The sequence below is a fragment of the Parus major genome, chromosome 3 (assembly GCF_001522545.3).
Source record: "Parus major isolate Abel chromosome 3, Parus_major1.1, whole genome shotgun sequence".
In the NCBI taxonomy this organism is placed as follows: domain Eukaryota; kingdom Metazoa; phylum Chordata; class Aves; order Passeriformes; family Paridae; genus Parus; species Parus major.
The window spans coordinates 51981183-52006513 of record NC_031770.1 but is presented as its reverse complement, the minus strand read 5'-3'; the positions used below and the strand labels follow the sequence as shown (position 1 = coordinate 52006513).

Genomic DNA, 25331 nt, shown 5'->3' with positions numbered 1-25331 from the left:
ATGATAAATATATTACCAAAGATTTACTATATATAGTAATCCTACCAAACTGATGTCATGGAGAATAAAACTATGGGAGGCTCAGTAGCACAGTGTTCAGACAAACCACTGGGAGATCTAAAGACCCACAAACTGGTGACAGTAGAGGCACCAAGTGTGCAAAGCAGGGCATTCTTTTGGTTTCTGCATGCACAAAAATGCTGGGAAAAGAGAACTGTTCTGTAAAATAGTGGTCACAAGAAACCAACTGAAGCTAAATTTCTGCATGTTGGTCTAAAATAAACTGTGGATGCCATTTTCAATATACACTGGGCTCTTTAAACTTCTCTCTCAAGCTTTTTCTCAGTGAAGTACAGTACACACAATTATCACCTCCACGTTCTATGGCTCTCTCCAGCTGACTACTATTAGCACCTCTTTATTTCAGCATTTGGTTTCCTCTACTTTGTTTTCTGTCTTCTCCTCCTTAACAACCTATAAGGCTATCACTTTTTCTCTTCGCTTCTGACACATGATTTTCTTTCTCCTTCAAATTCTCTCTTCTTCTCCATATTTTTTTCCATTCCTTTGCTTCAGGAGCAGAGACCAAAATGTCATCCACCTCAGTCTCTGATCTAAGAATATGTATATTCATCTCCTAATATGATTTGCAGCTGTATGAATTTTTAAACAACTTGCAGCCAACAAAAAAATTGTTTGTTAATGGAGACATCAGTAAATCTGTGTGTTAGTAAAAAAACACTTTTAATGGCTGTTTCCTTAATAGAAAACTATATAATTTCGCATTCCTTTATTTTAAAATTTGCCTTAAAATATGAAGTTCAATAGATTGATGTACATATTTCCTCTTTCCCATAAATAGTTCCCAAGAAGAAAAAATCTACATTACATATTGCATTTGCAAAAGAAGCTACAAAAATGTGCATTGCAGTGACTCAGCAAGTTGGAACCCTGTATACTGGCTTTCTAGAAAGCTGGTAAAGCTCAAAGTAACAGAATAAAAAGCTAAAAGCCCCAATAAGCATATAAAATTTCTTCCTGTTGGAAATAAACTGAAGGATGTGATTTGACTGTTACAGCTATTCTTATAAGGATTTCCTTTCTAAGTATATTTGACTCTCTATAGCATGCCTCATGTCACCCTAGAATTTTTATGATATACCAGGAACACTAAATTTGTACGTAACCATGAGTAATGTTATTATTTGTAGTAGAGGCCACTTGTGCTGTGCAGCAGAATGGACAATACCAACACTAACTCTTAGTTGCATTTGCATCCATGAACCTCAGAGGAATCTGCAGCAGGCAATTCATCTCTTCACCATTAGTGAATGTACAGGATGCTGAGGCACATAAATGGGAAATCCCTCAGAGGTCTCAGCAAGCCCCAGCACGGTGAGAAGCAGAGGGCAGGCACAGGCAGCCTGGTCTGGCACAGCAGCCCAGCCCCACCTGGGACACTTCACAGCCACAATCAGAGGCACAGTACCATAAATGCTCTGACAGACAGCAGTGCTTTCCTAGCTACCACCAGAAAGCCCCACAAAACACAGGCACTAGCTAAAAAAGACTTATAAAAATTGCTTTTGATCAAACACTACATAATTTCCCTCAGATTGTTTAGTAAAACAGATTTGGAATAAAAATAGAAATATGAAGATGGGGCTTAAGCAGCACTTCAAATATGCAGTATTCCTTGTTTTGAAGAGAAAGCAAGCTATGAAGAGTTGAAGGGTATCAGTTAATAATGCAATGGAGATGAAAGAGCTAATCATGCATTGGCCATTGGTCTGCCTTTTGCCATTCTGAAACACTCCACACCCTCTGCTATGCCTCCATGGTCAGAGCTGTTTCCTGCTCAGGTAACTCTGGTGTCAGAGAGAGGGAAAGGGTGAGGCTGCCACTACTCTGGTGTCAGAGAGAGGGAAAGGGTGAGGCTGCCACTACTCTGGTGTCAGAGAGAGGGAAAGGGTCACCTCAGTCATGGTCTCTGACAGAAACAAGACACCTCTGAAAGGTAATGGCTCTGAAAGGTCCTGACCAGGGCACCAGGATGGAACTTGGGTGCATTACGTAAATGTCCAAAGGTAGAAGGGACAATTGCAGAACTGCATGACTAATGGCAGTGGCTTACACATTTGTCAAAAACATCCTCCATGCTACATCCCAGGTTTGAGCCTCTTGCATTTGAGGAGTTACTAGAAATGCACACTGTTTTTACTTATTTGTATCTATGTGGGAAATTTTAAAATGCGAGGATTGAACATAACAAGTTATGTTAAAGCTTACAGTCTTCCATGAGCAAAGGTCCCAAAGTTGTCCCCAAATTCTTAATTTCCTGCTATCAGCACGTATAAAACATTACTCCTATGGCACTATTTCAACATATTAATCACCTGAATATGAAATTACTTCTGCAGAAATGATGTCTGTTTCAAAATACAAAGACACATAGAAGACAGCATCTAAAAATGAAAAAAGCTACTTCTAAAAAGTGGTGATTTTTTACAAAAACAATGTCAAAATATTTCCCTGTATTAGTTTTCCTGAAGCAATAATGATATCTGTATACAGGGAGAAACAGTACTTTTTTATTCCATTAACTTCAAGGGCTGGAAAAAGCATATAAGCTTTTGGGCTCAGATTCCCTTCATCAGGTCTGCTGATTCTTCTGGTAGTGTGTCCATGTGAAATAACCCACTTTCCAACAATGATAAGTAGGTAAAAATCTGGTCACTGAGTTAGTACATATGCCTTCAATTGAAGGAAAAGCTGTCTGCCAAGCTTCAATCAAGTAGATCATGGGTCTGTGAAAAAAAGGATCTAGAAGGATGGAATTCTGTTGCTATAGTGGCACATTAAACAAATAACTGAGATACCATGGAATGCTGCAAAATATTTGTGGTCTGATTAAGTCATACTTGCCACATGTGTGAACACTAACAGCACAGTTTAGTAAAGTGGTTACAATTTAGTATAGCCCCACTTTTACTGTATGCAAAGTCTAATTCTTATCTGGGTGCTAATGGTAACCAGTGTGTCCAAGGGTACATAGCACTGCATTTTACTGTAATCATAAGACAAAGCATAGTCCTTTAAATACATAAAGGTAGACAATAAATGCTTACTAAATTATTACACCTTCAAAGAGATATTTGCATCCTTCCTTGTGTTTGCAAGACCAGCTCAGGAGACAAAGCTCTTCATCATGATAGCCTCCAGGATGACTTACATATGGAGTATTTAGACTGCATAACTTGTAGCTGGCAGCTGACTTACTGAATTTTCTTCAATATAACCCATTCTCCTCCAATATATTAATTTTTTCCAGTGGAATGTTCTTTTTTCTTGATGAAAGACTTTGAATATACTCATTATTAATCATAACAATCTATCCCATAATGTTCGACTCTACTATCTGCCTATGTTCTCTGGAAAAAAAACTCGGGGAAGAAACCAGAAAGCTATTCTGTTAAAGCAAGTGTCTGATTTAGCAGAGAGAAGAAAGCATATATATTTTTATTGAAAATGCATACCACTTATTAATGCATTTTGAACAGATTTTAAAGTTGAACATTTATTTACATTTATGACCTGATAAATGGTGCAGTAGCACCAGAAAATGTACCATCTTAGGTATTACAAAAGAGTTGTGCTCAGCTCTAGCAGTGTCTACAGCAAGAAAAATAAGCTGCACAAAAAGTGAATGTTAAAATAAAATCAGTATTCCTAATATTGTCAAAATTATGTGAATGAACCAAATGCACTTCACATCACTGCTGGTGATAGTGGTAACAAACAAACTTAGCAGTCCAGGGCCAAATTCTGCTTCTAGGAAACATAGCTCAGCACTCCACACTCAGAGAAAGGCTAAGTCTCCCTTCATGTGTTCTTCTGGGACTTTGCTTTGGTTATTTGCTTTGTGCCCATAGTAATCACTTTAACAGACATTAGTGTGAGTGACTTTAGCTGAAAATCTGTATCAGTATTACTATCAGCATAATTACTACTTCCAAAGTTACACCTGGCTTTGGCTGTTAAAGCAGGGCAGTTTAAATTTTGGACAGAACATCTCCTTAACTCTGGTATTTTGAAGATGTGACCTTCCTGCTTACCTGCAACCCTCAGAAAACTGCATCTGTTTTAATATGCAATGAATTTCACACTTCACAGCTGATATGGAAAAATAAGGGTCTTTTTTTAACACAGGACTCTAGTTCTGAGAGTCAAATAGATGATCAAGATAATGTACACCTTTGTCAGATAGAAAGATGCAAACACATCAGTGTCATACTACAGATGTTACACAGCTAAGTTTTATATAAACACAGGCCTCATATTCTTGCATGGTTGTGGCTGGTTTCAATTTTAAACTTTTTCCAAGTTTTTGAAGCTGACATGTCACTGCAAATACTACTTTACCTGACCTGCAAACCTACATCCAATGGCAACAGAAGCAATTCTCCTCCTCACAGAAGCATCTATAAGCTCTCCTTGTTCTCAATTCCTCTAACTATTACATCTGAGGGAGGTCTACCCAGTGAAGAGATGGAAGAAAACATACTCTTTATTTCATCTTTCTTACTGTTTATTTCCTTGTTTCTCTCTTCCTCCTCCTCCTCCTCCTCCTCCCCCCTGAAATCCTCCCTGAAATCCTCTTCAGCATTTTGAGTCTCCTCCAGCTTGTCTACATTATTCTGTGGCTCCTTTTTTATCCACTTGCCTCATCTGTTTTTTTTCCTTTTCCTTTTTTTTTTTCCCCCCTAGGTAGGAGTTGGAACAGCATCAGCTGACTTTTTAATTCATCTCTTTCCTCCCACCTGTCTTTTCCTCTCATTCAACCATCTTTCCTTAACCTCCCTTTTCGTGCTCTCTCACTGGCTCTCTCCCCTCCTCACTTCCTTTGGTAGAAACTCTGCAATTTGATGTCGACACTAGATGCTCTCATGCTCTCTGCTAGCAGACTGAATTACGTGACCATGTCAACAGAAGGTGGTTAAACTTTGTGAAAGAGATTACATCTGGGGATTTCTGCTCCCAGACTTTTCATTTTCAATGTTCACACCCAGAATAGGGCTCACAGGTTTTGCTGTTACTAAGTGCTCAAAGACATTTTAGAAAAGACTCCTTGTTACTAAGGCTTAGGGACGTTTATACGAGGAGGAGCCTCTGTGTGGGTTTTCTCTAGATTAGTGGAAATAACAAACAATCGGAAAATTCTGCATCTGTGTTCAGTTAAAAAGCTGTCTTCACCTTACACTGATGAGTGTTCTCTGGCAGATATGTAACATGGTTAAGGCCAGCTTCCCACTTCACAAAAACTGCCGTGCTGTTATTGTGTTAAGTAAAGGGGTTTTCCTCATGCCTCCAGAGGATGCCATTTAGACAACTGGGACTTCTTCACCCTAGCAGCCTCTCTCAATTTTCAGGTGTTATGCTATCACAGGTTTTGACATACCACCAATTTCCAAGCCCTTCACATAAGTAAGAGAAAATTTTAAAAAATCTTTTAAGCTGATGCTGTTTTTCTCCCCAGAGCAGGGAGGTAATTGATACCACTGTAGTTACGCTCTAGTGATGGAACTGGCAGATAATGAAGAGAGATAGCAGGCAGAGCCACATAACTACAGCATGAACATGCAAGAAGTGTACAAATTCAACAACATTATTTTCATGGGTTTTGCAAATATCCTGAGTCCCCAGGCAACCAGCTTCAATTGCTATTCTCTCCATCAGATAGATGTTTAAATAATAGCCATCTAGGAGTGGTTAGTCTGTTGGAAATTAAATTAAAAATTTTCCCTGATTTTTATCAGAAAACCTTGTAACTTATGTAAAAAGTGGGAACGCCTTCCTGGAGCACTGAAAATTTTATTCACACCTAACACATGAAAATATTGTAAATAAATCAAGAGGAGCATTTGAGTTGTAATATCCTTGAAATACTTAAATTTGATTTAGAAAAAAAAATCCTGGAAAAATGTAAATATCTTCTAGGCAGAAGCATGAAGCATTACAAAGGTGCAGTACATTTTACAAGCAGAGCCCATCCATAGGTTGTGCTGTGTTAGGAAGGCTTCCCTAAGGAGTAAAACACACTGTTTCAAATTAGAATTTCTGAAAAGGATTTTTAGGTCTACATGGAGAGAGACTCCTTGATGAAAAAAAAAAATATCTCCTTGTTCATACGTCAGAGTGACCACTGTGTAGCAACTGACCAGTGAATAATGGAGACATGGGTTTGTTAAATAATTTGTCCGTTTTGGACATTCCAATCTTTAAATGTTCAGGTTACTATGGATTTTGATTTTTTGATGCCTTTTCTATTGTTCTTGTTAAATCATCAAGGAAAAAAGATTTACAACAGAAAAACAACTTTGATAAAATCACAGAATGATTTGTATTGGAAGGGACCTTAAAGGTCATCTAGTTCCAGCCACCCTGCCAAAGGGAGGGACCCCTTCCATTAGATCAGACTGCTCAGAGCGCCACTCATCCTGGCCTTGAACACTTCAAGGGAAAAGACACTCACAGCTTGTCTGGATAACCTGTTCCAGTGCTTCATCACCCTCACAGGAATGATTTCCTTCATAATGTCTGATTAACTAACATGTCCTCTTTCAGTTTGAAGCCATTCCCCCTTGTCCTGTCACTACATATCCTTGTAAAAAGTCCCTCCAGCTGTCTTGAAGGATCACTTCAGGTACTGAAAGGTTGGAATAAAGTCACCCTGGAGCCATCACTTCTCCAGGCAGAACAATGTCAATTCTCCCATTCTTTCCTCATAGAAGAGGCGTTACATCCCTCTAATCACCTTTGTGGCCCTCCTCCAGACTCACTCCAACAGGTTTATGTCCTTTCCACCATTACAACAAAAAGACACACAAGCCATGGTCACCAGACCTGGGACAAGGCTGCTAGGACAAACAATTGGAGATGTGGTTGGTGTGACTTTGTACCACTCACCGGTGAGCTCAACTTCTCAGCTGAGCCATCAGTGATAAAAAAAGAAAGACAACTTGAAAATAAATAGAAACACATCTCTTGGATAGGCTCCTTTCTCTCCATAACTTGTCTTTTTCTGCTATTTGTCCCAGTTTCTTTGCATTCTCTTAGATACTAGGACAGAGGGCAAGTCTTTCTAGAAATGCCTTTGTTTCCCATTTCCCAAAAGCAGCTCAAAAAATAACAGAATACAAAATTGGAAGAGCTTATATAGACTGCAGTGGCACAGAACCCAGACAGTAATCATTTTTCTAACTCCACAGATGCAGAGCATATTTCTCTTCCCCGCTTCCTGACCTCTCCTCTAGGGTCTTCATATGAAGACATTACATTGTTTCCGACCTCCAGAGCATTTCAACTCCTCCGTAAGTAATTTCTATCTCTGTATTTTGCTTTCCTTCCCACAAACAAAAGATGATTCACATTTTTAAAACAAATTTGAGACAGTGTCTGCAAAAACCAAAGAAGGACTCTTGCTGAAATGGTATGCTAACTTGGACACATACTGCAGGCAGTCCTGCCATGTAACCTGGCTCAAAATCAGCAATGCTCAAGCTTAAATGAATTCAGTCTACATATCTGTTTATGTGGGCATTGCTTAGAATAGGGGCAACCTCTAGTTTTACAGCCTATGCTAATATTGAAGAGAATATAATTTCTGAAAACAACTGTTATCCATGCATCAACCTGGCCAGTCCCAGCACATAAAGTTGCAAGGAATGAGCTGATAAAAATCCTTCTACTATGACACATTTGTTTTACACACTAAAGGTTAGTCTTCAATTAAAAATTCTTCACAATGATAAAGATCGGACAGCCAGCCATCAGAAAATGGAAAGGAATATTTCCCATGCAAAATATGCCTTTGGAATTATGAGCTGATGTAGTTCCAAAAGGCAGGACATTCTCCAGAAAACAAATGACATCTTTGATGAAAGAGTTCAGTAATTTGGCAACTGAAACTGTAGCCCACAAAGATGAATTAATCTGCATAACTAATAAATCCAGAAAGTGCACTTGAAACTTCAGAAACAGACCAAGGCTGAGACACAGCCCTACTCTCCAACAACTCTCTTTCGACAGGTAGTTATTTCTGCTGACAGAAGCTTAGCCTCAGCTACTCAAATGTGCTCCTTCAGATAATGAACAGAGATTAAATCCTTGTGTTGGTCAAATCACTAGCAGCCCTGCTATTGATTTCCCTGGTCATTTATCAAGTCATAGTGATACCATTGGTTATGGATTAATTAACTGATGGAGATGATGCAATACATCAGTTTTATGGCACAGTACAACTCTGTTAGTGACACCTTCCCCAGGTGTATGAATCTGCACATGAGGTACTGTTTGGAACCATAAGACACCACTTAATACACAGATTTTCCCAAATACAGGAATTATATTTGTAACTATTACAAGGTGTGTATATGTGTGTGTATGTATATATATATATGCAATAGAAAGATGTTCTTGAAACTATATGCAATTTTATGGTGAATAGTCTCTGCACAGCAATAAGCCTCTCCTCTTTTTGTATGAAACTTTGTAAAAAACATTAAATTTGACTTGGTAATGGGACTGCATATTTCCAAGGTTAATTTCCCTCATGTTTCCCACTGCTAGAAAGAAATTTTTTCTATAATTCTGATTTTTTTGAATGCTGAAGAAGTGTTGCTATAAGGACTGGTATCTCTGAGTATTAACAAGACACTACTGTGTGTTCAAGAAAATAGGGGTAACAATTTCTTCACAGAGCCTTCAAGATAGTTACCTTAAAATGCTTCTAAAGTGTGAATACTCTCAAATATCTTAATACATGCCCATATTACTAATGGAAATATGACTGCTGTCATTATGGCCAGATTTCATGATTTTTCACTCCCTTTCTATGTATGGATTTTGCAGCTTGATGTTGACACTTGAGCAAGCTGTTACAGCTGATCATAATACAGTAGAAGGCTTTTTTTATTGTGCAAAATGTATTTTTTTGGTTTTGGGTTTTTTTTTTTTTTGTGGGATTCTTTTTTGTTTTTTGCATTTTTTTTGGTGTGTGTCCTAAATAAATATTTTGGGGAAACTGCTGTGAAAAAAATCTGGATAGAGTGTTCACAGTCTTAGTAATGTTTGATCTCAGATCCTTAGCAGCTGTACCAGATACTTTGTGGGAAGATCACACAAAAGTGAGATTAATCAGCAATACAACAGAAGCTAAACAACCCACCTCTCACTGACAGAGGAGAGTCTCTTGTGTGAGTTTTGCTGTGCAAGGTTGGGTTCCAGCATGGCCACCCTTGCTTTCAGAATAGTCATCATTCCATGTGCACAACTGTTGCATAAATGTGCAGGAATACATGGGAATAAATGTTTCTTTTGGGATAAAGCAATAGCCAGGGATCCTGACTTTTCTAAACTGTATTCCCAGAGGTACAGAGGCCCTTTCACAAAGTGGACCTCTATCCTATTCTCTAAAATTTGCCATGTCAAAATTTTAACTACAACTAAGTGAGGTGCAAGTATTCTCAAAGTAATTTAATAACCCTTTCATACTATGATGAGCAATGCATCAGAATTAATTAGCATGAAATCTGGTGAGGATAAAATGATGGATAAAACATCAGAAAAAACATGCTAAATATGGTGAAAAGCCTCACAGCCATAAGCTTCCCCTGTGATCTAACAGAAGAACACTTGGATAAATGGAGACTGACACAGAAACCAATTCCTTTGCAAAAATCTTTCAAAAATGCTTTCTACAATATTTCAAGTTGAAAAAAAAAAGTCTAAAATACTTGGACACAATACATTTCAGCAAACTCTATGATGTTCAAAAATCTCAAACAAAAGCCATCTTCACATATTTCACTAAGTATACATTTCTACAAAGCAACCTGAGCTTGAGTTGCCTTTTAGTTAGAGCACAAAGAAGACTTCATGAATACCTACGGCCACTTGCTGCCAACTGCTTCACAATGTACATTCATGAAAAATGCTATGGGTTAGGCACTTCCAGTATATAGAATGCCACCTGAAAGAAATGCCATCAGAGCTGGCACTGATCTGTTGTGGGGAAAAAATCAAGATGTGCATCGTTTGGCAGTGTTTGCAAGTGTTCAGTTTTTAGCCTCAAAGCTCAAGGGAGAACAGCCTGAACAAACATAGCAGGAGTCATCAGATTCTTTCCTCAGCTCTAGACACACGTAATATCATGCTGTTCCTTTCAAAACATCATAAAACAGTACAGGATCTAGCAGAAGCTGATGCTCCTCTTGTCAGTAACAATTCTCACACTGCTCTTTTGACACAAAATCTGGGGAGCAAATAAATAGCAGTGTCATCTGCCCCACTCTACAATGGACCAATTTATCAAGCACAGCAATGATGGACAAAGCTTCATCTGCTGTGGTGATAAAGTGCACACACCCAGAAGGATGAGCTCTGCTGTTGTCTACTGATGACCAGCAGTGCCAAATGGTTTGCTACATCTTGATGAGGAAAACAAAGTAATAATGAAACATTTTGCACAGATGCAACTAGAGAAGCAAACATGACACTTTCCAGCTCCAAATGCTGCATAAACAGTGGAAAGTACCTGATGGCAAATTGTGGCCTTAACTTTCCCTTGGCATTTAAACATATGGTTGAGAGAAAGGACGTCTGACTTGACATAGGAGAGAGGGATTAAAAGCTCAGATTTCTTCTCAAGAAACTACCTTTATGATTACCAATGCATTAATTTTAAAGCTTTGCATTGATTCCACATATAATTCCACATTATTAAAAATATTCAGATACAGGTTCTGCTACATAAGTTTGGTGTGCTTGAGTTATTTTTCTAAAACCATACAATTCAAAAAAATATGAGATTTTTTTGAAAAAGCATTTTAACCAAATCATTTTCATCAAGAATAATACTTTGGCAGATTGGTGAAAAAAAAATCAAGTAAGTGTTTCTGTCATTTTAGAGCAAGATTTGTCAAATTCAGAACTTCTGTTTTATGGAACAGCTTCTTCCTCATGACCACAGTGACATTTATCTGGGAAAGCTACCTTACACAGGAAAGAGCTGATCCCCACAACAAGCCTGGGATGTAGGACACATTAGTTCAAATCTCCAGCTTCAATCTAATAAGGATTCAAATATGACTCCAAGAGTCAAGGAAGGAAAGATGTTACTCTTCCTTGCAAATCATGTTCCTTAATCACTTCTGAGGGGATCAGCACCGAGAGTACGCAGAAACATGCACAGAGAAATCAGTGTCTTACACTTTGGTTTATGCAAGGAAGTGTTTGCTTTACTTTACTCACCATTCCGTGATTTAGCCATGCTGGTATAAAATTATCGAGCAGCTTTGGGTAAACCAGTTCTCTGTCATAGATATAGATGCTCCAAAACATTGTCACAACAAACTAAGGAGAAAAAAAAGACAAGACATTTTTAAATACATACTTCTGAAAAATTAGTTGCATTCTTTAGATAGCAAAATGGGTCACTTAGCAAAGGATTTAGGGATAGATATGGGCATTATTGTTCTTTGAACAAATACACTTATAATCAACAGTTTGGATCTGGATCACTCTTTGCATTCATTGAGGTTTTAACTTTTCTTCTTCTTGTTTTTCTTTTTTTTTTTTTCCTTTAACTTTTAGCCAGGAAAAAAAAAAAATCTCATTTTTTGACTTACATGCCTGTGGCCAAATTACAAGTGAATATTACACTTTAGTAGCAGATGTGGCACATAAATAATGTTTCTCCACTAACAGGATAGAAAACAAATGGAAAATCAGCTAAAATATCACTTGGAATTCATACAACATATCAATATGAAACATTCACTCCTGAACAGAAGCCTGTAAATTCATATTTGCACTTTTCTGTGTCAGCCATCAAAAGAGCTTTAGGAAAAAAAAAAAAAACAAAAAATAAACCAAACACCTAAAAAATCTTTGATGACTATCCACACAATTCATAGACCGGGATCCACAGAAAAGAGTATCCTGCTAGTTCCCCGCTCATTTGTTAGTATGAAATTTTCCTTGGTTCTTCTCAGACATTATTTACTAGGGCCCAGAAAAAGACCATTATTTCCTGTAGACTGAGGACAGGACAAATGGATCAGATAAAGTTTACAGTAGGCTGAATTTTTGCCAAAGTGTTCACATATTCTTTCAAGTTATCAAGTTATCCTGATGTCTGAAAGGCAAAGACAATGGAAACCCATAAAAATGTACAGAAATAATAGTTTTGGCTTACCTTAGCTGTGGCAAGTAATTTTCTAATATAAACACCTCTGCTTTCTTACCTTAAATTTGAGCCATAGTTTTCTAATAATAAAAAAGGCTTATTGTTCATAGCAGTAAAACCCAATACCTGGGCCAGGAGCTTTTGAATGACCATTTACAGGAGATCTCTAAATAGCAATGCTGAGTCCAGGTTTAAAGTTTGAAAGCCAAAAGATAGAAGTTTCACTGAGACTGAAGGGAAGTATTCAGTTATGTCCAAACTGATGCAGCTCATGATCTTACAGCTCATTTAGAGGATCAGTGAAAGAAATATGGGGTGAGCATAGCACATCCTGCAAACTACTAGCATGTATAATGGTGTAGGCATAAGTTGTTTCATTAGCTTCTGACTTCAGAAAGTTAAAACTGAGGTTTGCAGTTAATCAATGGCACCTTGTTCTAACCACAGACACGCAGACTTCGGCCAGTCAGTTATGTGAATGACCTGAACCAGTACACTGTTCCCTCAGTGTGCATACAGTACATAGTTTCTTGGTTTCCAGCACAGTTGTCCATCTGTTATGACAGCTATCAGTGCCTGCTCAGAATAAGTTTGGACTAATTGACTAGTGCACAGAGGCCAGGAAAAAAAATAGGTTATGATGGACAGCCCAAAAAATATTGCAAGTGTAAAGTACCCCACAAGAAATCTCTCTTCTGGGCAGTCTTGGCATTGGCACAGCACAACTCTTTACGCACCTGCTGACACGTAAGTGCCAAGATATGAATAGCTGAACAGCAGGAAAAATGGAAGCAAAGTATCCTCTTCTCTATAGGCTTCCTAGAAGTCATGTATTATCACAGTGGGTCTCTGAGAACCTGCTAAGATCAACTGGGGCATAAAAACATCTTCTCAGGCATATGAAGACCAAGATTGATAATGTTTTTTCCTAAGGAAGTCTCAAAGCAAGAAAAATCAACCAGGGTTAGGCTGAACTTTATTACGCTGAATACAACAGAGCTAGCATGTTTTGTCCTGTGATTTTTGTGTGGAGCAGAATAAAACAATAGACTTTGTCAAGGAGGTAAATACAAGAAAAGAGGGGACATGCCATCTGTCCCTTAACCAAAGTCAGCCAATGGATGGAACAGGATCAGCCTAGCTGGTTGCAACCATCTGGAGCTACAGACGGCAAATGCTGCTTAGCAAAGCACTATCACAAGGCAGACATAAGGTAAAGGAAGTGCGCAAAACCAAACGTGTTACAGAACTAACCTGTCCCAGAGGATGACCTGATATGAGACTTAACACAACACCCTGGGGAAGATTCCTTCCAGGGTCTGAATGGTTCACCTTACTCTTCTTTTTACAACTAGTTCATTTGGATAAAATGAACTATAAAAATTAACTATTTGGATAAAATTAATTATAATGAGGGCTTGTGACATAGTTACTTTGGCTGCTTCTGAATTTGTTTACTTTGATTAATGAGCAACTGTTGGTCTGGTACTCTTAAGTCCCCTCTCCTATGCTTACATTTTGCTACTGGCAGACTTTTATTTGGGCTGGGCTTTGCTAAGATCCCACATGATCATGCAGTGCCAGACCATGACACAATTGAGCTGCTTCTTTACACTGCCTCTTGTAAAGTCCCGGACCTGCTCAACGAGTTTCTTATCCCTTTTTTATACCCAAGGCAGCACACAGAAGAAATGAGGCAACATTCTCAGGAGGTTAAACAACAAACTTTTATTCACAAACTTTAGAAAATAAGGGTACTTGGCAACTTTTGAAACAACATTCAATCAAAATCAAGCATTTCACAAGGCATTGGCTTAGCGAACTCCAAACCATCCAACTCTTAAGATTCTGAGAACAAGAAATTGGGGAAGGAAGAGAGAAAGATTAAAAATCATTGCTTGAATTCCAGTGTGATCTCAGCTACTGTGAAATCCTAACACTGGACTGTGACCACAGGTGCCTATGCAACTGCTTTTATCTGCTCTGGTCTCTCAGGGTATTCCCCCTTTGGTGGGGCTTTTGCTGTGTCAGTGGCTAATAGCCATTCTAGGGCTGGACCAGAGGCTTCAGGAGGTTAGGGGATGGAGCAGTGCACCATCCCACCTATGCAGGACATGCCCTGCCCCCATCCCTTTAATTAAGCCAGTAATCATTTTCTCCAGTTTCCCACATGGTGCCAAGGCTTAAAACAATGACTGAGACCAGAACAATGGACATGGGAGCTTCTTCTTCCATGGTGGCAGTAGTGGGATTCTAACCTAGCAGAGAGAGGGAGAAAAAAAAGGAGAGGAAAAAAAGGAAGGTGTACAAGAAGTCATATAGCTGACAATACTTCGATAATCAAAAATATTGGTCCAGTCAGTATAGGGATTCCACCCTATACAAGCTATCATCTCTCACCCTGTGAGTTTCAGAGATGGGAAGCAAGATGCAAATCAGGATCTAGGAGGAAGAGTTCATTGAACCAGTCTTTCGGCAGCAGTGACTGGAAGAGTTCACCAGACTGGCTGGAAATTTTCTTTACTTTTGCTTGTGCTTCTAAAAACATTTTCGTATTGGTGAGGTTCAGCATTTCACATACTCCTTGCCCATTTAGTAACAATTTATTGAGGATTAGACAGTTCTATAAAATCCTTTTTGATACTTGCTGGACTTGCAAGTTGAGCTCCAAAATGGCCAGTTTAAGATTCTCTATTGCAATGCAATTGCACACCTCGCCAAAAAATAGAAACTTTAAGGATATGTCAAATTTCCAACAGTTAGACTGCCTTACATTTTGGAGCTGATAATCTTACAAGTGCAGATACCATTGCAACCCAAACAAGCGCACATTTCCTGTACTACCACCTTTACTCCTTCTACCAACCTAGTTTCAGGTGGGTCCCTAGGGTCCATATTGCAGTCAATTATTTTATTACAGTGCTAGAGATCCAGATGCCAGGATAAGGGGGAATATCAGGGTGCACCACGGGAAAGTTACATCAAGTAAAATATTTTTCTAGACAGGGTCCTGGGTTCAAACCAAATACCTTCCTAACTTACTAAATACTTCACTAGTTTCCAAATCCAAAATCCTTTCTTCTGACATCTTGACCACTTAAGACTTCTTTGCTTACAGCTGGAGAAAACTTTCTAGCTGCCACCTCAGTCTCTGTCAATCCCCTTCTCTGTTCAATCATGCTTCATGCATCACTTTCCACTACTACATGTGGTTCCTTTGGCACCAAACTACACTTCTTTCTCAATTCAAAGTAATTTTATACCTTGCTCTGAGGAGGTAGGAAGGGATATACAAATCTGATTTCATAATCATATGAAATCCTGTCTGAGCTTCCAAGCTAAATTCAGGAAGGAATCTTTTCCACCTCCTGTGGCAATCAGAGAGGAGACACAAACAGCCCAAAACAATGCTTATGACATTTATACACATACTGTAAAATTACTGAGACAAAACACATGAGAATATAAATATCACAAAACATATTAAGATAAAACATGTACATAACTATCACTGCATCAAAGAACTGTGTAAATTTTCAGCCACATCTTTGCATGGAATACCTGCAGAAGGAGAGAGAAAAGAAAACTTGGTCCTACTTGGACCAGTTTTAAAAAGAAGGAATCATCCATCTGGTGTTGATTTTGTGTTCTCTGCCATGGGCATCTGTGGTTACCCATGCATGCATGTTCAGGGATGTCTTTTAAGACCAGCAGGACCTAACTGGTAGCTGGCAGGCCTATCAGTACTGGCTGACCAGGAAAATGTATGGAGCTCCAGGGATCATCAGTCCTTTTGTTTCCGGAAGGCGTGGTAGGTGTTGTGGGGCAAAATGCTGAAAGTCATAGACATCTACTCTCCATGGGTCACTGACTTTGGTCACAGTGTCCCACAGCTGATCAGGCCACTTTGGGTCCTGAGGTCTCAAAAACCATTTTAGGAGACCATTTGTCCTTTCTACTATCCCACTGGCTTGTGGATGTGGTGTAGCGGATGTGGAACACCCACTGTACCCCTTCAGTTTTCACCCATTCTTGGATTATTCCTGCTGTGAAGTGACTGCCATTATCTGATTGCATTTATTTTGGTTTTGGGAAGGAAACTGATCCATAATTTTAATCCCTTCACAGTGCTTTCCCCTGTAGACCATGCCACTGCTTTAGTCTGTACCTAACTTGACACTATTTGAACACCCATCAGCACACATTGCTTTCCTCCTGATTTGTTAAAAGGATCAAAGGACCAATGCAGTCAACATGCCAAATTTCCCACAACCCCTTTCCCATCCTTAGGTGCAGGGGGTGTTTCTGCAGCACTGGCTGCAGACAGAAATTACTGTTTCACAAGCCCTTTGGGTGACAGGCCATTCTCTACTTACCATCTCTCTTAACCTCTCTGGTCTTTCATCCCAGAGTGGCCATGCTTCACATGTAGCCATTCCAATAAATATCTCCATTTCTCGTCTTGTTCTGCTTCCTTTTCCTCAGCTAAGACAGCCAGCTAAGTGCCAGGGTGTCTACCTGGTCATTTAAGATGTGGGCTGAATGATCTCCCTTCTCATGGGCTGCTACCCATCCAACTGATACCATTTTGGATCTTGCACTTTTCAGAATTTCTCCCCACTTCTCTTTCTGCCATACCAGCAGTCTTTGTATCTGTGTGTGGCAGTGGCTAACAGCCAGTCTGGGTCTGTATCGGAGGCTTCAGGGGGGTGGTATGGAGCAGTGTATCATCCCACCTTGCCCTGCCCCTCTTCCTCCCTTCCTTTAGTTGTTCTGAGCCAGTACTTATTTTCTCCAGTCTCTCACACCTACGTAAGCCTCAAGCAGAACTTCAGCTCTTGTGCTCACATTGCCTTCCTTGTGCCATAACTCATCACTTTTGTGGACATGGACATTGTACTATACTCACATGCCAGGCTGAACAGGCTTCTCATATGAAGCAGAAAAATTTCAGGGAGCCCAATATCTTATTTGTTCCCAAGGCAAAATGGCACAAATATTACCCTTCCATTTCCTCTGTATATGACACACTCAAGGCTTTGAATTCAAGAAAGAAAACAGGCCCCAGCAATTGTTTTTTTACATTTCTTTGCACGGGAGCCTCCTAAGATTAACAGCTTTGCAAAGATAGTACTGGGTTAAACATAAAATTAAGCAACATATAGAACAGAAAAGTCCCTCATTTGCTACTTATCCTATCCACAGTCTGTAATCATTCTGTCTGTAATGATTATCTATCTAGTGTCCAGTCATTACAGACCAAAGGAAACCTCAAATTTTCCAGAAGACCTTGGAACCTGAAAATATGGAATTGCTCACTTACTACAGGCATCTTAAAGACTGCTGAACAAATACACAGCAGCAGAAAAAAAATAAGGCTGATAACAAAATGCTGTCTTCCCACTTAAAGAGGTATTCCTTGAGTGTTTGTCGTCTGTCTCTGAAGCTTCAGAGGACACGAGAACATCATGTGTCAAGGGAAAAGTTTTAAAGGACAAGTTGGGAAATGGATAGTTATTCAAAGGAGAAATCAAGTGGCCTTGTCAAAACACTACAAATAGAACCAAAGAGAAACTAAGAAAGTAAAGCCAACAAAAAGAATGGTATAATTTGCACTTTTACATGAGTCCAACCAAGAAATGTTATGCAAACGAAGAATGAACCCAGTGGAACTTTATTTTCCTACACTATGTGTTTTTGGTTTTGGCTGGGCTGCACAGTTCAGTCATTTCCTGGATGGCTAATGACAAAGAAAAAAATCCCCAACCCTTGTGACCCTGACACAATTTGTTTTAACTACAGTTAAAGGTAAGCTTTCTGCCTATCTCCCAAGACACTAGTGGTTAACTGGGGTATAAATATGTTTTTTGTGAACTTCTTTGACAGAGGTATCATATCTAGAAGAAAAGTGGTGTTAAAGGCAGACAGGATGCAGTGGGTACCTCCTGTCATGGTACTGTCTTTAGACGGGATTGAGAGCTAGCACAATACACCAAAGGGATTTGAAAAGCACCAGTGACAGGAATCACAAGGAACGGGAAATAAAAACCAGGGAAAACCCTGCTCAGAGAATAGACTTCAGGGGGCAATTGTACCACTACTTGCTAATTATCCCATCACCAGTCATCTCATCACAACAGATGAGGGTAAAATCTAGAAGAGAGAATTTTGCATGGTTGAGTCAGTTCTGGAAATAAAATTATGCTGTAGTCTGGTCAAGTAACGAGGTAACTAGGAAACTGCAGGAAATGCCTACACATCTTTTCTTGGCGTAAGATCACAGATCAGCATAACTGATGATCTACAGAAGGGTGATCAGCTTTCCTTTTGACTCCACTAGTACAGAGAAACATGAAATAAGAAAACATGCCTGACTTTCTCTCCTTTGTATCACAGGTTTTTAAACTCATGAAAGTAAAGCAGAAAAAAAGAGGTGATTCTGGTCAGTTTAGACTCAGATTCAAACATAGTTATTGATGCTACATGATATAAAATGTCTGTGGTATAGTTTGCGATTTTCTAGGCAGCAATCTCTCTTTTAATATGTAATAAGATCAATTTTTGTTCTTCCTATGTTTATTAAACACTGTCTTAAACAACCAGAGATGTCTGTTTTATCTCTTCTTCCTTTTGTTCAGAACAAATTACAAGAAACATATTGATAAAACCATACACAGTTTACACAAAACACTAATTAACCACAGAAACTTGGCAACTTTATGACCTATGTCAAACAAATAGAAAAGAAAGTAGGGAGAAGCTAAACCACTGGTGTAATGTCTGACTTTTAAGCATGTCTCACATCACTCTAGGAGTGTAAATTACTCTCAATCTCTATCTCCTTTACAAGATAAAGGGATGGCAAGTCCAATTATAGATGAAAATTGGTAATGAACTTCTAAAATGCCTATGCAAGCAATTTTCTTCAGTGGATACTTCCTAATCTCTTGGGCATTTGAATAGTATTGCAGGCTTACAGCAAACTAAAAAGGGGCTAGGAATTGTTGACCACAGACATTTTGTGGCAGAAGGCTTTACTGCATAGAAAATTAATCTGTTGATTTCTGACTTGATTTGCTGAAGAATCATATAAAAAGGAGCAACAATAGGTAAATAGTAGCCATTATGTCCTTAGAAGAGGTTCATGTTTGTTTATTTCTTAACTCTACTGTGAAATATAGGTTGGCAATTAGTTTTATAAGAGCCTCTGAAGATAAATGAATATTGCAACACTGGAGAGATGTGATTTGCTGCACAGATTTTTTTCCAGTTTTGATTTGTTTTCAAGATTTAATTTGTCATGAAGCCACAAAAGGAGATTATTTACCCTTGGGGTGTTCTTCCCCTCCTTTGGAAGGTGGGAAGAAGCTGGTGGACTTCTTAGCTGGTTTGTATGCAATAGTTTTTTTGGAAGTCTTAAAAATTAAGAACTTTTGTTACTTTTTTTATTTTCTCTCACATCATTGTTTAACTTGGGAGTGGAAACCCCTTTTCTCATCTGTTTTTCAGAACAAGTCATCTCAAGGGCTCCAGTAAGCAGGAAATACAGAAAAAAAGAAAAAGTGGTGAATTGCTATTGAAAAGCTGCAGCTATTAGGTTTTAAAATGTTCCCCTAGTATTTGCATTATTGCCTAAATATGCCCAGTGTAAAACACTGAGCAATAAAAATAATTTAGATGTTAAGGTAACTGACAAGCACTTAAGCATGACCACTACTGTTACATTAGAAACCCAACAAAGATTTCATTCGCATCTGCCCAATTTTTATGTGTGGAGGTTCCCTTGTGTCACTACTGGAATCCACTGAGAAGCTCCACAGAGAGCTAGGTGGGTGAGTCTCAAGGAAAGAAAGTTTGCATTTCAAATTATTTTCTTTCTTTTTTTCCTTTCTTTTCTGGAGTGAGGAAGCTGTTAAAAGATTATGAGGAACAAGGGAACTTTTAACTTTTTTTCTGCAGGCACTCCAGTGTTTAATAACTTTCTTGTAACGAGAACCTCCATCATAGCAAAATTTCACTATTTTCTTCCACATAAATAGCTCTTCAGATGACAACATCTGAGTTAGATGTTTGCTACTTTGGGCCCTGCATTGTTTCTATCTGTAATCCCACTAAAGCAGAGCCTGCAGTGCCTAGCAGTCTCTCAGGTACTGGCTTTGACAAGTGGTAGCTGCAGTGTGGTAAGGTCTGACGCTGGTGAGGATTAGGTTTCAGGAAGGAGCTGATACCCAGTGTAAAGTTATGAGGTGCTCCTGTTTGCCTCTCAGTAGCCAGGATAAGAAATAATAACAAAAACAACCTTTTTAGGATTTCTTTTTAAGATGTAAAGTGGTAAACAATTGTTCCCCCTCATCACAGAAAGGTCACACTTGGAAATGGAGCATATCTGTACAATGAGCATGGCCACCCCTTACTATGTTTGTTTAAGACACAAGTTGTTCTTGTATGAAACCCTTGGGAAAGCAGCTATCTCCAGGTATTCAACATATCTCTGGGGAACTGCTAATTTGCAAATGTTGCAACAACAGCTGTAGCACAGGCAGTGGCTAACTGGGATTCTTTGTGTACTGGTGGCAAGAAGAACATTGCCTGAAAAGAAATGTTCAGAATTGCCAAGACAAAGCGAAGCTGAAGTCTTCCGAGATCTTGAGAAGTTTCAAGGTCAGAAGGATTGCAAGAGAGGAGCAGCACACAGACAACAGTATGGAGCTAAAACTGGCAGGAAAGAATCCCTGAATCCTGAGAGGTGTGAGAGAGCCAAGGAGGGTGTGCTTTGATGCGTATGAAGGAGTACACCTCTAGAGTGAAAAAGAAACTTAAAATACTTAAACACAGACAAATAGTGTGAAGTTGTTCTCTTTTTTCATTTCTACTATCAACACAATAGGAAAAGCATGTGTTGCTAATCAAAATCACAACTACTTCTAAGTCCCCATCTCCCTTAAAAATACAAATGAAACATAAATCTCTGCACCCATAAAATGCATATTTGCAAACTTGTCTATGCACAGATTTTCTACTAGCTGTATTAGCTGATCCAGACTCCTCTACCACTGCTGGAAAACTGCAGTCCACTACCCCAACATGAATTGTAGCAGCTCCCAAAAGGCAGGCCAGCAAGTATAATAAGGGAAGGCTACCAGCTGGGTTTTTATTAAAGAAGTACATGCAGTGATTCACATATGCTTTGCCTTTTGTAACTTTGTAAAAGCATTCTGTATTTCTTCACGTATTGTGAAATTCCACATAAATGGTGAAATGAAATTCTAATGAAGCATCGCTGAATATATGAAATTATAAGTGATAGATTGATACGTTAGCTGCTGTTAACTGACAGAAAGTGATCAGCTGTTGTGAAAGTACAACTTTAAAGACCTCATACAGCTTTCTAATAGTCCATGCAAAAAAATCTGCTTCTAGTGAATTTATTTTGAACTACTGTACAATGAACTAAGAAAAAGAGAATTAAAGTTTGATCCTGAATTATAATAAAAGAAATAACTTTAATAAAATGTTCACACATTTTTGCATTGCAATCTAAGCTTAGAACTAGACTAATATAGGTGACACTTCCATGTAAAAACTTGTAACATTTTGGATTTTTAGCGGTTTTATTAGCTATGTAAAGACATTGAGCACCTCTTGCCTTTGAAAATGACGTGCAGAGTCCCAGCGGGGCAAGATCTGATCCAAAGAATAGTTTTCTTTTGAAAAAAGACATGTCAACCCCACATTTTTACATACCTTCTGTGTGCTTTTTAACATCACTAACAAAGCCCCTTTTTTTCTACCTCAATTATTCTGCCAGCTCTGAATCCCCCGTGGAATTAACAAGGAGCAACCTGGACTTCTGCTTCTCTTCTTGCCAATGTCAAAATGTCTTACAGCCCAAATTCCCTCATGTCATTATGGTGTAAAACATGCCACAGTCAGCACTTTCACTACTCTTGATGATGACATGTGGTGCAGAAAAAGTCTAAATTGAATCTCAAGATGCTGCTGGTACAATCCACATTTAAAATTACTTGTACAATCAAGTTCCTATTGTAACGTTACTTTTTTTATAATAAACCAGAAATTGTTTCAGCAACACACTGTATATTCTTTTCCCTTACACCAGTGAAAAACAAGAGAGTAGTAAAATCATCTCTACCATTTTCCCCTTTCTGCATAGTCTTTCGTATGGCGATGGGGAAACCCCTTCAGGAAGAAAACATTCAGAAAGTAACATTGTTCACCCAGTTTGCTAAAACACGCACAGATTAACACGGTACTTACCACTCCCACAGGGAAAGCTAGAACAGCCATCATCCAGTCACGGAGGGAAATGAGTTTTTTCAGCTGCCTCTCTTGCTCTTGACTGTCATTCCCTCTAGTGAGAAGACTGGACAGGTCAGTCAAGACACAAATCCCAAAGAAGACAGCCTGGATAACCTGCATGGAAGGGAAACACACTCTTGAGCACATCTTAATCTTTCCTTCTCCCATTTCTTCTTATTTTGAGCAGAGAAGACCAGCCCTTTGGCAGAAAGCAGGTCAGACACAGGCATGCATGAGGAATATTGCCACAGAATTGACATGGGGAGTGGGAATACATCAGTCCCTTAAATATCAGAGTTTATTCACATAAAAGCCATGCGTGCTTCAAAGTCCTGCATGCACCTTGCTCCTCATCTACAGGGGGAATCAATGTGAGTGGAAGGACCATCCCAGAGGTGGCTTTCCACCCTCACTGCAGATACATGCCACCTGCTGGTGGAGAACTGAAGCCACCCCTTCCTGTGTCACTCCACACAGCTCATCCCCAAAGGAACTGCCTCTGAGGCAGAAAAGTGAGGAATGCTCCCTGTGAGAAGAAGGGAAAGAAAAAGAAATGAGTGTTTCCTTCCCCTGTGACAGGAGGTCTCTCTTGGATATTCTACCTGCCCCAGACCCTCCACCTAAAGGTAAAGGAAGTGCCTGAGACTTCCTGACAGACACAGTACATGGCCCAGGCTTCAGCAAATCTATCTCTGTTTCTTCTCAGGCTGTGAATGATAGAACGAGAAAGCTACAGGAAATGTTCACTTTCTTTTCCTGATGGCACACTGTAATTTACCTAACTTTTCCTTTTTTGCATTTACGTATTTGTGTGCAATATAAGGCTATCTGTTATATTAAATTGTTAGTTTAATCACCTGAACCCACCAATTTGGTTCAAACCTGACTAAATCTTAATGTGATCACTGAGTTTTTCTCCTTTAATTAGCTTAGTAAAACTGTAATAATTTAGCTTAGGAATGCTCTTGCCTGAGGACTTGCACATCCTTTCTAGTACAGTTCAGAGGAAGTGCACACAACTTGTTTACTCCCCAAGCTGGAAGCCCGGGTCACAAACCCACACACATCAGGTAATCTCAGGTAAAAAATTAACAAAATGTGGGCTTGGTTCCCAAATTACACAGTGATTTGACAAAATACATGAACATATATATGCTTAGAATTCATGCATGTTTTTCAAAGCAAGTATGCAATCCTAGTTTAGAAGTCTTACTGTAAACCTCAGTGTTCCACTGACTGGGAGTCTCTGACCAAGCAGAAAACTATTCATAAGAAATAAGAATAGCATATACCCAGATGCTGCAAAATACAATTTATTATCTGCATACATCTTTGCAGAATTTACACTACAATAAGGCAGACAGGCAGGCAGGAAGGAAGGATGGAAGGAGAAAAATACCAAACAGATGTTGGCTACTAGGAAGAAATCCAGAGATGTGTAATGATTGGATGGATTAAAGTACACTTCCTTCCTCAACAATCCTTATATGACCCAAACACTTGTAAATTCTGGCTGTAAAGCTGTGAATGACAAACATTCAAATGGACCCTGGATCTGCTTGCAATTCTGTTGCCATTTCTCTCTCCAGGCTGCAGCTACATAGAATTTGCTTGATAAATAGATGAAGCAACATTACAAAACATTTCCTAAAGCCATGAGATGTGACAGACTATTAATGCTAGAGCTGTATATTGTGCTAGAAAAAGGTATTGCTATTTCAAATGACTGTTTGGAAAAGTTACAATCTTCTACATACTTTTTGAAAAGCCTTTTAAATTTAAGTTGGGGCTTCTTGGAGCTGCTAAGAACTCCTAATGCACTTTTTCATATTATTTGTTTGAAACAAGCACTTAGTAGAAAAAAATCTTTCCATAGTCAGCCCTGTTTTCCACCAAACAGATGGCCTATTTGGAGAACTGAAATAGAAGAACTAATTATGCATTTGCTTGACTTATGAGGAGATATGATACCATCTACTATTCACTCAAGAGTGTGAATGCCAAACAAGACAGAGCTGGGGAAAAAAGTATACCTAACAGCAATGATATCAATCTGGGTGTTAAAAAGTTTAGGCTGAGTACCAGGAAATATTTCCTAACAGTGAGCTCTGTCAGACCATTAAATAGTTTCTCAGAGGAAGTGGTGGAAGCCTCATGGCTTGAGTCACTCAAACCGATATTGGACAAAACACTCAATAATGTACTGCAGGGAACCGTATTATGCTGGCAGGGCTTGGAAGAGTGACTAATGGATTGTTTGCAGCTCTAACTACAATTCCCTGAAATGGTCCCTCTCCAAAGAAACACAGACTCAAACAATCACACGCCTACTTTCCAAGGGAATTAAGACTGTACATCCACTAATCAATCACAAACTGAGCAACTTCTCTCCCTATCATCCTGTTATGAACACAGAGCTTCAAGAGAAAATGTAATGATATCATTGGGAATAAGTGAAAACTCCTAGAGGAAAATACCCAAAGATTTCAGAGGGTAGGAATGAAGCAGACTACTCTACAAAAACATTAACAAATAAAAATCCATATAGGAAAGAGAAAATTACATCTTTATTGAGAACATTCAGAGGCAATTGAAAAAATTGTACAGTGTTCAGGAAAGAACAACTCATTCATACAAATAACGTACATACATTCACTCCATTCATTCTGCTTCCTTTCCTGTCTAGAATGCACAAAAAAATTCTTCTGACACTTATCAACACTTAGGATTAGAGTTAGGACCTCCAGAGCTGCATGAGTCTCAG

General features: G+C 38.9%; 1 protein-coding gene across 1 annotated transcript in view; it reads right to left on the bottom strand.

Annotated features, from left to right (window-relative positions):
* Positions 1–25331, bottom strand: part of AIG1 (androgen induced 1) — a 124364-nt gene that overhangs the window by 65010 nt on the left and 34023 nt on the right. The window contains exons 2-3 of the mRNA XM_015623095.3: positions 22526–22681; positions 11311–11412 (exon numbers count right to left, since the gene is read on the bottom strand). Coding sequence (XP_015478581.1) covers positions 11311–11412; positions 22526–22681 — 258 coding nt within the window. The remainder of the gene's footprint in view (positions 1–11310; positions 11413–22525; positions 22682–25331) is intronic.